General features: G+C 27.9%; 2 protein-coding genes across 2 annotated transcripts; one reads left to right on the top strand and one right to left on the bottom strand.

Annotated features, from left to right (window-relative positions):
* Nucleotides 1-1,083: 1,083 nt before the first annotated feature.
* On the top strand, nucleotides 1,084-11,684 carry LOC136091438 (uncharacterized). Its single transcript, XM_065819023.1, has 2 exons — nucleotides 1,084-1,219; nucleotides 10,512-11,684. Exon 2 carries the CDS (start codon nucleotides 10,523-10,525, stop codon nucleotides 11,291-11,293), a length of 771 nt encoding a protein of 256 aa, XP_065675095.1. The 5' UTR covers nucleotides 1,084-1,219; nucleotides 10,512-10,522; the 3' UTR covers nucleotides 11,294-11,684.
* LOC136091785 (uncharacterized) lies at nucleotides 4,934-6,181 on the bottom strand. The gene has a single exon (XM_065819498.1). It carries the CDS (start codon nucleotides 6,179-6,181, stop codon nucleotides 4,934-4,936), a length of 1,248 nt encoding a protein of 415 aa, XP_065675570.1.
* Nucleotides 11,685-14,046: the final 2,362 nt, after the last annotated feature.

Here is a 14,046-nt window from a genome sequence, read left to right as displayed (position 1 = left end):
AAAAAAATAAATAACAAATGTAAATAAACAACAAATGTAAAAAAACAACAAATCAAAATAAACAATAAATGTAAAAAAAAAAACAAATATAAACTTGCATTATTATAGATTTAATGAAATTAATTTTGTCTAGCCAAAATTTCGGTAAAATGTTTGCCGAAATGCCGGTTTCGGTATTAAACTATTATACCCGAAATTTCGGTTTAAATTCGGTTTCGGCGTATTTCCTGTTTTGGTTGATCACTAGTTGTATGATCAAAAACCGTCCATTTTTGCTAAAAAACATTTTTAAAATGTAAATTATTGAAAGAAAAAAAAATAATAAATTGAAAATTAAATATCTTTCTTGAATTTTAATTGGTGACCCTAATTTTATAAATGATAAATGATAAATGAACTTATCATTTATAAAATGACTAAAAATAGTTGCATTTATGTTAAGATTTATTAGTTTAGTAAAACTATAAAGTATATTTGATGAAGTGAATAAGTCCATGCATCTCTATGCTAAAACGGAGCTTTACAATAGAGAAAACTTTGTGACAGGCAAAACATCTCGGTGTAGCTCAATGTCAGAAAGGCCTAAAATTTTAGTGTTAAAAGACCCTTTTATGGACCGTTCTATGGGCCATTATATGGGTTTACAACACCTTTTGTAAAATAATTCGATTTTTTTTTCAAACTGGTGAACGAACCAAAATGGATGACTTAATAAACTTTATGGCTCAAGCCATAATGGATGACCTTTTAAATTTTATGTGTTATTAGATGTGTATTTGTGGAGCAAAAATGTCAACTTAACAGTATTCTAATTGTAAATAATCATACGATTGAAGGAAAAATAATCTTACGATTTGATTTATTTGATGTCATAATTGATTGATTGATTGCAGTACTGCAACTAAATAGGTTGTTTTATTTACTTCGGTATTACTACAGCTTTATAAATGTAAAATTTCAAATAAATATAGCTGCAAAACAGTTATTTTCTGGCTCCATGTTTTTATTCATTTTTTGACATTTGACAAATTAATCTTGTGCTCATATTTAAAAACAAAAAATGCGCTTAAATAGTCGTAATATAGTACATTCAAATGTTGTACGCAATTTGATATGAATATAAACAGAATAAGGGTCTGGTAAATAGTTTTTTTAAAATTTATATGGAATACCTATCATTGTGTAAATCGACTAAAGAGTAGTTCAACCATTTAAGAAGGTAATGTTTCTTATTTGGGTTTGAGTTATACAGTTGATATTTTTTTTATTTGTTTTTTTATTCATTTTTGTAATAACATTTATTGTTTATAGAGTCTCAGACGTAAATATTTTTATCTTTTTAAATTTTTTCTATCTAATAGCGCAGAAAATATTCACACAAAAAATGGAAAAAAATTTTGTATTGAAATGTGTTTAACACGATTTTTTTTATTTATTTTATTTTTATTTTTGTGTTTACAACTTTTTTTTTTATTAACTGAATCTTAAAATTATTTAATCTAAGTTTAATGAAAGCCTGTTACGTTTGGGGTTAAGTTACGGGGTTCGGTGATAAGATTAAAAATTTGTAAATAATGTTTTTTTATATATAGTTAAAAGCGTAAGTTTTTTTAAAGACAAATATATACATTATATAGACTAAATAAATATAGACATTTATATACATTCTTGATATAATATTTATGATATTATAAAAATTATATTTCTTATACAAAAAGCTTATAAGCAAAAAAAAAACAACGATAAAAACAAGAACTAAATAAGCAATAAAAAAAATCGTATAATGAATGTTTTTGCTTTGACGAAATACTTCGGTTCTTGTGAGATTCTATAACTAAACAAAAAAATTTACGGTTTATTTTTAAAAAAAAAACTCAAAGAACTAAATGGTATATTGTCTGGTGATTTTTGGTAACCCTTCTTTCCAATAATGCATTTATTTCTAAAATAGAGTTTGAAATCGATACCAATAGAGGTCTGAGGCTTAACATTTTATTACTGAAGAATTGGCTAGAATTTTGCAACTTTGGTTTTTAATGTAATAGATACGTACGTAATTGTTTTTCTTTAGGACGTAATACAACGTAATAAAAAATAAGTTAGTAAATAGTGAGATTTTTTTCGACGATAAAATAACCAGTGTAAAGAGACAAAAACTTTTACATGTAACTTAACAAACTAAGTTTAATGCTAACAGCATAAATTTTTTTCAAATAAGTAGACCTGACCCATTTAGCACAATTACGGGTCTACTTTTTTTGATGCAGACTATAACAAAATGGCCGACACTTGCAAAACCTCTTAAAAAGATGGTTAATAACCTAATAAAATGTGGATCATATGTGGATCATATGTGGATCATCTGTGGATCATCGTAATCTGATCATATGTGGATCATCATAATCATATGTGGATCTAGTACTATGTTTATATTATGTATTTATGTTTTGGTGTGTGTAAAAAACATAAAGTTAAAAAACTATCCTTATTTAATTTTGCGCCGAATAATAGTCAATAAAGTATTTTAGATCCCTAATTAAATTTTTTTTTAGAATTGAATGTAGTATTGGTTCAAACCCTCCCGAGAACCCATTAGTAAAACAGGTTTGCGTACAGGTTGGGTTTACAAACAGTCAACAAAAACTCAGACCCGTGTTTACGCAGTTCTGCCTTTTGAGACACAACTCAGACCCAATTCCTTGAAAACTCTAATAATATCACGTGTACCTCTTAAAAAATTATGTATATGAGTACAATCTATGTAATATTTACTATGTTAACCTCTGTCAAAAGTAAGAGTTTACATTTTTTTAACTTAGCTAAGTTTTATCAACAAATGCACTTACGTCATACATATTCTTAAACTTTTACGCTTTTTAAATATTTAAAGTTGCACTGAGTATACTAAATATTGTGATATAAATTAAATTAATAGTTTTTTTTTTACATTTTAAGGGCAAATTAGCTGTTTTTGAAGGTAAAGATCACCAAGGAGACTCCCATAATTTTCATCAAAATACAAATTACTCTGAATTTATTTTCGTTTTTTTTTTTTTTAAAGAAGTCAAATAACTGTTTAACCTCATTACAAACAGTGTTTAATCTTAAGTAAATAAAGATGCAAACATTTTCTGAAACAAGAATAAAATAAGGAGAAATAAACAAAACAAACAAGACGAACAAAAGGAAGCAAAAATTAGGTACAAAAAAAATAGAAAGCACGAAAACATAACAGAACAAGCTCAAAATAATTTAGCAACTATTTATGAAACTCAAAACAGAATGATGTTTGCTATTTAAACAAATATTAAGTCTCAATTATTAAAACCAATGATATATTATATAAACTAGATGTCTAACTTGCGGGATTTTATTAGATAATAAATGAAGCCGCTTTTTTTTGTTTATAACAATAGTCCGTCATTTGTAAAAAGGGCTAAAGCTGAAGCCGAAGTGTGGAATAAAATTTAAAAATGCAAGTCAAAAGTTCCCAATAAATTAAAGATAATCCTAAAACAAATTTTAATAATTATAAAATACTTTTGTAAGTTTTTTATGAGCCTATGTTTATTAAAAAGTATTTTAATTCTTAAAAATGCTTAAAAAGCGTTTGTCGTTTTACTTTTATATTCAAAACTTTATTCCCTTTTTAATTGAGAATAAATTAAGGAATCATAAATTATTATTTTACAAGTATTATAATTTCCGCTTAACACTTTTACATAAATAGTATTTAAATTTAAAATATATTTACTTCATTTAAGAAAATAAAAGTTAAAAATATTTGTTTACAAATTTAATCCGCCATTTGTACAAAGGGCAAAAAGCGGTCACACTTTTCGGATCGAAGTTAGACATCTAGTTATATAATATATCATTGATTAAAACAAATGTTTTGTCTCAGTTATTCTAACTATTTTATTTATATCAATCTTATTTGCTACTTTGGTACCTCTAATCAACATATTTAAACCAAAAAAAAAAAAAAGAATTTAATAAACTTTTTTATAAATGTTACCAAAAAGAGGTGTTAAAAAAATTAATAAGATAGGTACGCTTTCCGCTTAACCTACTTATATTAGCTTCATCACAAACACACAAAAAAGTATCATTTGCGGAATTGAAAAGTCCTTGCTTTTGTTTTGATTAATCGAGCAGCAAAAAACACGTTGTGATTTTTCTACAGACTTCAAACTTCCAAATGTTTATGAGAATGCTCTAGTCGAAAGATTTTGTCAAAGTTACATTAACAGCACAATGGTTTAAATATGATTCAATTTCGAACAAAAGTTGCCAACTTTACTATTTTATAAATTTTAGATTTTTTTGTATTACTTTGATTTTTTTGTATTACTCAAATCCAGCAGCGCCTTAAGGGGAAACCCCCTCTGATTTTAAATCTAAGCATTTTTACAAAAAATGAATATTGGTAACATGCTTATATTAAATTAGGAATAATGGACTAACTTTTTTGAAAGTCCATATTGTTGCCATGGTAACCACAAAATACCCCTAAAATGACCAAAAAATGACTTTACGCCGGCCAAAATACAAAGAAATTAAGTCATTTTCACCTTTGCATACTGAACCATAGTGTTGTTATAAGGCAGGTCTATGATATGAGTGGAACAGATTTTTCATAACTTTTTCTCACCACCTCAACAGGACGACCGAAGTTTAAGGTCAAATTTTTTATCATTTTATTGACCAAAAACTTTTTTTCTAAATTTAAATAAAATCCATTCCATTTATATCATAGAGTATAATAAGGAAAACACTTCATGAAAATTTCATGAAAAAATATCATACCGTTCTCCAAATATATTGGCCGGCGTCCACAAATTGCAATTCTGAGAAAAACTCGATTAAAGTAAAAACTTTAAATACAGTAATATTTTATTCATAAAATAGGTAAAAATAATAATCCAAACTTTCAAAATCCACCAGGTACATACAAGTCACCATCTTTTTCAATTATTTTGTCATTTTTTTTTAACTTTTTGGCACTTAAAAATTGTCGTCCTGACTTATTATCAGGGTTTATTCGATATTCAGCATTTCTTTTTCTTTCATTATTTAATACTTTGCATCCTGCAATCATATGAAAGCCTGGTTCCATGTTCAGTTCTTTAAAAATATCAAATGATGCTTTTGCTCCAATATTAAAGTAAGCAACACCATCATATACACCAATTTCTAATTGGGTAAGCGAGACAAATGTTTGTTTTGGTATACGGTCCCAAATCATTTTATTAAATGATTCATTAGCATTTTGTGTTTTGCCGTGCAAACATTTTTGTAACTCACTGTCTTTACTTAACTCTTCAAATATATATCTCACTTTCATAATAACGTCCATTGGTAAACCCGGTCCTGGCTTATATGTTGTTGTTTTATTTATTTTATCAGCATTGTATTTGCACCAGCTGTCTGAACCAGTAGGGCAGTGTGGAAAATGTAAACTATTATTTTTCGATGAAGCCACATGAAATAGCGATGCTAACACTCCGGCCTTCATTTCCTTTAGGTTACCTACATTTTGTCTGATTGCAACTCCAACAAAATTTTGTAAGCGATCAATTGTCGCATCTGTAAGCTGCCCTTTACCACCAAGGCCTTTTTCTCTTTTCTTTAAATTCCGCAGCCATGTTCCAACTCTCTTTTGATAATGTCCAATGCATTCCAGCTTTTCAACTTCTATATCAGGGTATGTATTTTTAACATGCACGTAACTTTTACTGTCTCCATCACCTAAATATTGAATATATCTTAACTGGCGATTATCAATAGAACGTTGAAAAACACGTTTTGCTCCTTCTGGCTCCATACCACCAGCAGAACCTTGGTAATTATACTTACAAACATGGGAATTTCTACATTGTGCATAAGCATTTGGATTAGACTTTTGAAGGTCTTGATTAATACTACAACCTTTACAATATCTAGACATGACTTCAACATCTAACACTTTGCCACTAACAGTAGAGATAACAGAAAAGACTCCATTCAGGGATGAATATCCTCGTTTGTGCCATGTACCATCGCAAGATACACAAATATTAGTTGTTGCCAAAGATGTTTTTTGCAATTTATTTGCAGCATTTATCATTGTTTGTTCTGCTACAGTTTTAACAGCTGTTGCAATTATTTTCAGTAGTTTTTCAAAGTTGTTTTTGGTCATAGGCTTAGGTAAATTCATAAAAGTGCAAAAACTTTTTTATGCCTGCATATCCATGGCCCAATAGTCGCATGCAATAAATTATTCGCTTATTAATATCAAATCCTTTTTTAATATTATCATTGATAGAGGTGTAGAACTGATGAAGATAGTTGCAATCTTTTTTTTTGACACTTAAGATATAACTTTACTATTTTATAAATTTTAGAATTTGATTTTTTTGTATTAGGGTAGATTAGGGTATTATGAGCACCTTAAGCGAAAATAGGAATATTTTTCAAAATAACTATGCTGTGACCAATGTTTTAGCGAATAAACAATATTTAGGGATCACTACTCATGATCTAATTTGATTTATCGGCACGCGAAATATTTTTTTAGAAATACAGAGGTTTTAAAAAGACAGAAAAAGTGCTCATATTAGCCAGACCACTATGAGCACTTTAAAATATTTGATAAAAAATATCTAATACCCAAAGAAAAACTAGGCGAAACAATGCAATTAAGCATTTAAGTAGCGGAGTATTTAAATGGAGTATAAGAAAGATAAAAAAAACCGTTTTCTAATATCTTTTTCCATAACACAAAATGTTTGTCATAATAAGAATGTATTATAACAATTATTTGTTTAATAACATAACACAACATAACTTTCTCAATATAAAACTGTTAAAGGTAACATTTTATACACCATTACAACAACAAAAAAACAGATTTTAGTTTTCTTTTTCCAGTACACAATTCACAGTACCAACTCTTGCAATGACTACATTGGTTCCATGGCACTTCAGACTCATTGTACAAAATTTCACATATCATACAAAAAGTTTGATCGATTCTGCTATTTTTATTTTCATTTTTTGTTTCATTAGTTGAAATATCCTAAAATAAAAGCTAGGTTATAAATTAAAATACTTAAAATTTATTAGATATTATTTAAAATAATATTATATATATACTTTTCAATTGTTTTATTTATTATGTATTATAAACAATATTTAAAAAGTATTTTTCTTCAGAAAAAATAAAGTGTTATCTTTGAAATAACTGTTTAAAAAGTAAAGGTATATATTTATAAATTGAGTGTGTGTATAGGCAACTTACAATGTTCTCTAGCATTTCATCTTGTGGTTTAATAATCTTAATTGGAACCTCGCTGGCAACATTTAAATTGATTTTCCTTTTTCTGTGTGTATATTCTTTCTTTGCTGAGGTTTTTGTATTCAACATCTTTTTTGCTTTAGAATTTTCAAGTACACACCTATATGGTGAACTGGTAACTATAGCAGCATGTTGAACAGATCTTCGTTTTCTTGATGTTTTATTAAGAGATACAGACTCATCAAGCAGTTGGGCAAATGTTTTAGTGACAGAACTATTGCATTGTTTTGAATTAGAATGTGTTCTGGTTTGATTGGTCTGGTCGATTGTTACTTTTTCCTGTGAATCACTGAGTGTGATGTTAGAGGTGTTCTGTTCTTGATTTGTCACTGCAGCTGCTATGAAATCTTCATCTGTGGAAAGGAGGCGATTAAAAGGATGAATTCCTGATTTACGAAATTCACTATCAGCTTTACTCACTGAAGCAGCATCACCATAAGCAGTGCTGAACAGACTTCCGAATTCAGCTTCTGTTACTGGTCTACCAGGGTGTTGGCGATGCCATGACTGCACAACTGAATTGTATCATAAGCTTAAGGATTTAAAAAAAGAAATATCTAGTGGCTGCATTTTATGGGTACAATGACTTGGAAGGCTTAATATAATCACATTGCTTCTGCGAGCTTTTAATATCACTTTCATGTTTTTTACATGACAGCTATGACCGTCTAATATAAGTAAAGTTGGTGTATTGCAGTTTGATGGTTGAGTAAATTGTAAGAAGTGGTCAAACCATATAGAAAACAGTTCTTCATTTATCCAGGAGTATGATAAACTGAAAAGCCATTTTCATCAGCATTAAAGATGCGACTTGGTGAGATTACATTTTTCCATACTGATTAAATTTAATTGACTCTAAGGCATCAAAGAAACAATCAACTTTCTCCTTGTTAAATCCGGATGCTTGTGCCATGGAAGTTGCTTCTGGTTTTCTTAAAGATAAGTTTGAGTTTGAGTTTAAAAATGAACGTATCCAATCTTCTCCTGCACATTGACTTATTTTGTTAAATTTATGTGGGATGCAATTAACTTCACAAAAACGATATGCTAGACGCCTTATGTCTATCTTTGTTAACTCAAATAATCTTTTTTCCATTTCAATAATAATGCTAACTAATTCAGTTTCTTGAACTTTGTTTAGTTTTCTAGATCTACCAAGAACTTTGTTTAAATCAGCACCATTTTTAACTTTATTTATATAACGTCTCAATGTCTGTCTTGGTATGCCAAATAATTTTGACGCATTCTTTTGACTTCTTCCATGTCTTAATACATCATCAACTGCTTTTCAAAATTTTCAAAACACCATTCAGCTCTTTGAATTTTTATTTTACTATCTCTTAGCATCTAAGAGAAAGCAATAAATGCTGATAACAATAATAACTAATATATATATATATATATATATATATATATATATATATATATATATAAATATATATATATATATATATATATATATATATATATATATATATATATATATATATATATATATATATATATACATATATATATATATATATAAGGCGACAAGTCATCAATTTTATGCTATAACACCGGATTATATGAGTATGCTCAAATTACCTGCAAATAGTATGTTTTAATTCCATGAGCATAAAATGTTCAAATCATATAGATCTCACTTGATAATTCAACATATGTTTAGCTATATAATTTTTCATAAAAAAATACAAAAAGAACGACTTGAACAACAATATTCAACTCCATAGACCATTTTATTTGTATCAAAATTGTTTTAAAAAAACAAATTTTTTGACTGCCTTTTAAATATAAAGTACCCACTAATAACTTCATTCCGCAATAAAATAAACAGAATGGTTTATGTAATCAGCATATAAAAGTGATTCAAAAAATGCAAAGCTTTTGGAATTTCAGCGAATGCAAGATAGAAAACTTCAAGTATGCTCATATTACCAAGGTGCTCAAATTACCCTACTCAAATCCAGCAGCGCCTTTAAGTCCTTGTAGAAGTCTGTAACTTCTTCTACGTTAGACTTTTATTAGAAAAATAGAAACTCATTGCACAGGTAACAATTTTATTAAGACAATAAAAAGCAAAAAAAAAACTTAAAGGTAAAAACTCCAACAAACGGTTAAGCAATTAGAGGATTATTTTCCTCCACCTCATCTAATATAAACTATACAAAACTCCTTTCATCGCTCATGTCCTTGTATTTGAAACCACAAAAACAAGGGGGGAAAAGTATGATAATAATGCCAAGATCTAAACAAAGTAAACGTCTCTATTTTACACAACTTTAACATTTGCAAACTACGTGATCAATCTAATTTTCAGGTATATATTTATTGCTTATTTTAGTAGAGAAAAACAAAAAGCAAGGTATATATACTCAACTTTTAAAACAATTGGTTTCAATATAGATTTTGTGTTAACACTACCCCAGTTCTAGTTGACTTGAAACTTGAAACTTTTTTATGATATTTACTATCATTAAAAATAACCTTTTAACATTAAAAAAAAAGTTGCAATTACGTCATCGTTCAAAAAACAACAGGCATATTGCGCTACATTTATAAGCTTCAAAATAATTTGAAAAAAAATTTTTAATTTTACAATTAAGTTTCTTTTCACAATTTGCATTCATAGACATTAAATGGCAGTATTTAACAAACCCTGGTTTCTTCTACTAATGATAAATTAGGATAATAATCAAGGAAAAAAAATGGATGTTGAAATGATTATAAACAGGGGGTTGTGACAAGAGCTTCAATATTCTTCACTTTTTTTTCTCTTAAAGCAGTTACTTTGTTTCCTCACTTTTGATTCTGTAACTGTAACTTCTTCTTTTTTTGAGTCTGTAACTGTAACTTCTTCTTTTTTTGAGTCTGTAACTTCTTTTTTTGATTCTGTAACTGTAACTTCTTCTTTTTTTGAGTCTGTAACTGTAATTTCTTCTTTTTTTGAGTCTGTAACTTCTTCTTTTTTTGATTCTGTAACTGTAACTTCTTCTTTTTTTTGTAACTTCTTTTCGTATAACCGCTAAAAAAAAAGCAAGAAAATTCAGTTTTCTGATATAAAAATCTCTCATAATAATTAAAAAGAAAAAAAGAAAATCTAAAAATTATTTTGTTATCCATTCTAAAGTAAAAGAAAAAAAAATTTGATTTATTTCATTTTTTTTTTTAGATCAGTTTGAAATGTCGCTTTATAGATATAATAAACCAATAACAACACCATTAAGTCATCAAATGATTGGAGTTTTGGATCATAAAAGTAATGCTCATTTGCAACCATTAGTATTAATTGAAGATTATTCAGAGAGAGAAATGCCCCGGTCTGCCTCAGAAACTGCCATTGCAACAATGGTATCTGAAAAAGAATTTCTTCTTCCACAAAGACAAAAAAATAGCCAATACGCACCACTAACGGCTTATTCAAAACCAAATAAACACAGATCATCGCTTTCTACGTCTGAGACTCTGGTTCTATATCAAACTTTGGATCATGACCGCCGTAAAAGTTGTATTACAATGAACGAATTAAAATCTCGTTTAGATAAAAAGGTTATACAGTTTGCTAATTCGCCAGCACATACATACAGGACTCAAATAACATTTGAAGAGTGGTTAACTAGAAAAGAGTTTAATCGAAAAAAAGATTTTGTAGACTTAAACGAGATGCAAAAAGGTAAGTTACAAGAAAAACTTTTTAAGCTCAAAAATTCTCCTAATAAGAAAACATATGATCAATGGATGGCTGAAAAAATCGAAAAAATAAAAGAGGAAAAGACAAAACTGCAACAAAATGAAACAGAAAAATCAATTAAGGATAAAAAGGACGCAGAAAAAAAATACACGGACTGGTTAATAAAAAAATACGAGAAAGATACTTACGAACAAATGGCAGTATGGAAAAAACTTCAAAATATGAACAATCTTAATAAAGAAAATGATTCAAATCAAAAATAGTTTTTAATATATAAACTATTGTGTGCTGATTGAATGGGTGATCTTGATATTTTTAATAATCTTTTTGACTTTAGTATAAGTCAATTAAAGTCTGCACAAGTTTTCATTACCAAAATAAAAACACTGCAACTGTGACTTAAGTTAGGATATTCTACGGTTTTCTCAAACAATATTACCGTAAATGAATTGAGTTTTTAGTGCGCAAGAAGAAAAAAGCGTGAGTAACAATACAAACTATGAGATTCTAAATTGAAGTTAGATTGCACTTACTGGACGGATCTTCAGTAACAACTTTTACTTTTGTATAATGTTTTTATTTTATGTGGTTCAAAAAGACCTGATTTTATAAGTGTATTAATAATTTATGTTTATAATTAAGTTATTAACATAACTGAATAATTGTTTTAAATTGTTTTATTAGAAAATGAAAATGTTTCTGAAATTAAAACAGTAATGTTGAAACTAAATTAATAGTAAATAAACCTATTTACAAGATAATGCACTAAGAAGCGTTGTGTAACACGATTTCAAAAACTTATAATTGAATACTGCCATTATAGTATTTAAAATGCATCCAATTGCTTTATTTATCTTTATAAGAGTGTCGAAGAGATTGATGAGAGTTTATGATTCTTTCAATCCAACATCTAATTTAAAAATGGAGAATTTATTGAAATATTTTAAATTTACCAAAAAGTTAATTATAATCCACAATAATTCACAATTATAATCCACAATAACCCAATCCACAAATGCAAATTAAACCCAAAACCAATATAATACAAACAGCCACAAATCAAAAAAAAGTAAATTAGCTGACGGCATAAATTAACAAACATAAACAAAGTTTACGTTTGTTGAAATATGTTTTATGAAATATTAAACAATTCAACCAGTCAAGGAAGGTAAGTTAATTAAAGGTTTATCATCGGAAACGGATAAAATACATTTTTTAAATCCATAAATAATATTTTTGTCAATTCCAAATTGAAAATAGGCTTTTTAGACAGTACAAATCAGTTGAAATTGTTGACATTTAATATTTTACTATTCATCAAATCATACAATATTGGCACTATTCTACACTTATGAAAACAAATTAACATTCCAAAAAAATATAACAAAAAAACGACCCATCAAACTATCGAATAATTTCGTTATCATCGATAAGTTAAGAAATGCAAAACTAAACAAAAAGGACAACAAGTTACTTAAATTCACATAACTTTATTGTTGAGCAACAATTAGAATTCACTAAAGATAAATCAGCACATATTTCCTGAAAAATTAATGTGTTCCCGTATGTACCATTTTCTTAACAGTTCTCAGTGATTATTTGGATTTCTTCTAATGCAGTCTACCTCCCATACTTTTATAAGCCTTACTGAACTCAAGACCAATTGATTCCAGGCCCGCACAGAAGCTTTGTGGTGCTCAGGGTCAATTTTGGATTCCTATTTATATTGAATTAAACATTAATTTCACTGTTTATTATCAGTATGTTTACTGACACATTATAATTTCACTGTTTATTATCAGTATGTTTACTATCACATTATAATTTCACTGTTTATTATCAGTATGTTTACTATCACATTATAATTTCACTGTTTATTATCAGTATGTTTACTATCACATTATAATTTCACTGTTTATTATCAGTATGTTTACTGTCACATTATAATTTCACTGTTTATTATCAGTATGTTTACTATCACATTATAATTTCACTGTTTATTATCAGTATGTTTACTGTCGCATTATAATTTCACTGTTTATTATCAGTATGTTTACTATCACATTATAATTTCACTGTTTATTATCAGTATGTTTACTATCACATTATAATTTCACTGTTTATTATCAGTATATTTACTGTCACATTATAATTTCACTGTTTATTATCAGTATGTTTACTATCACATTATAATTTCACTGTTTATTATCAGTATGTTTACTATCACATTATAATTTCACTGTTTATTATCAGTATATTTACTGTCACATTATAATTTCACTGTTTATTATCAGTATGTTTACTATCACATTATATTTTAATGAAAACAATAATTATTTTTGTATTAACTATTGCTGCACATAAACACTCTTTATTTAAACTTGGTTATATATGATAAAACTTGGTTATATATGATAAAACGAAAATACAAATACAATTTAAAATGAATGGAATTATATATTTCATTAATAAAATATTATTTATGAAGATTAGTCAGATCACACAAATTTCACTTAGCGAAAGAGGTTCTATTTGTCCAAAAGTATTTGATCGCTTCAGAATATCTAGATGACAGATTTCTTCAATCAACTCCTCTTTTTTTACATCATTTACCAGGACTTTTGCATTTTTCTTTGCCAGGACTTTGCATTATTCTTTCTGACTAAGTTTTTCTTCATCACTAGAAGGAGATGGAGAACACCATATGAACGAAAACATACCCGTCGTCTTTTGAGCAGTATCCATTCAGAATATTATATGCTGGAGCAGCGTATCAAGAGCAACATTAAATACGTTCACCTCATAATCCTTTGATTTGTCTTTGTGAAAGTGTGCTGAGTTCATCGATTCGCCTTGAAATGTTTTTCTTTTCCTTGTGCTCTTCTTAGCAAAATCATTTTGAAACCCAAACGAATCTAACCCAGATGCGACCAGTTTCGCTTCTTGGAGGATTTGGGGCCAAGAAGAACGTAGTCGGTCACAATTATTGATTAGAGTCTTTAAAAACTTTGTCTCG

This window comes from Hydra vulgaris, chromosome 15 (genome assembly GCF_038396675.1).
Source record: "Hydra vulgaris chromosome 15, alternate assembly HydraT2T_AEP".
Lineage (NCBI taxonomy): Eukaryota > Metazoa > Cnidaria > Hydrozoa > Anthoathecata > Hydridae > Hydra > Hydra vulgaris.
The sequence above is the reverse complement of the archived record's forward strand: the minus strand, read 5'-3'. Positions and strand labels throughout refer to the sequence as shown.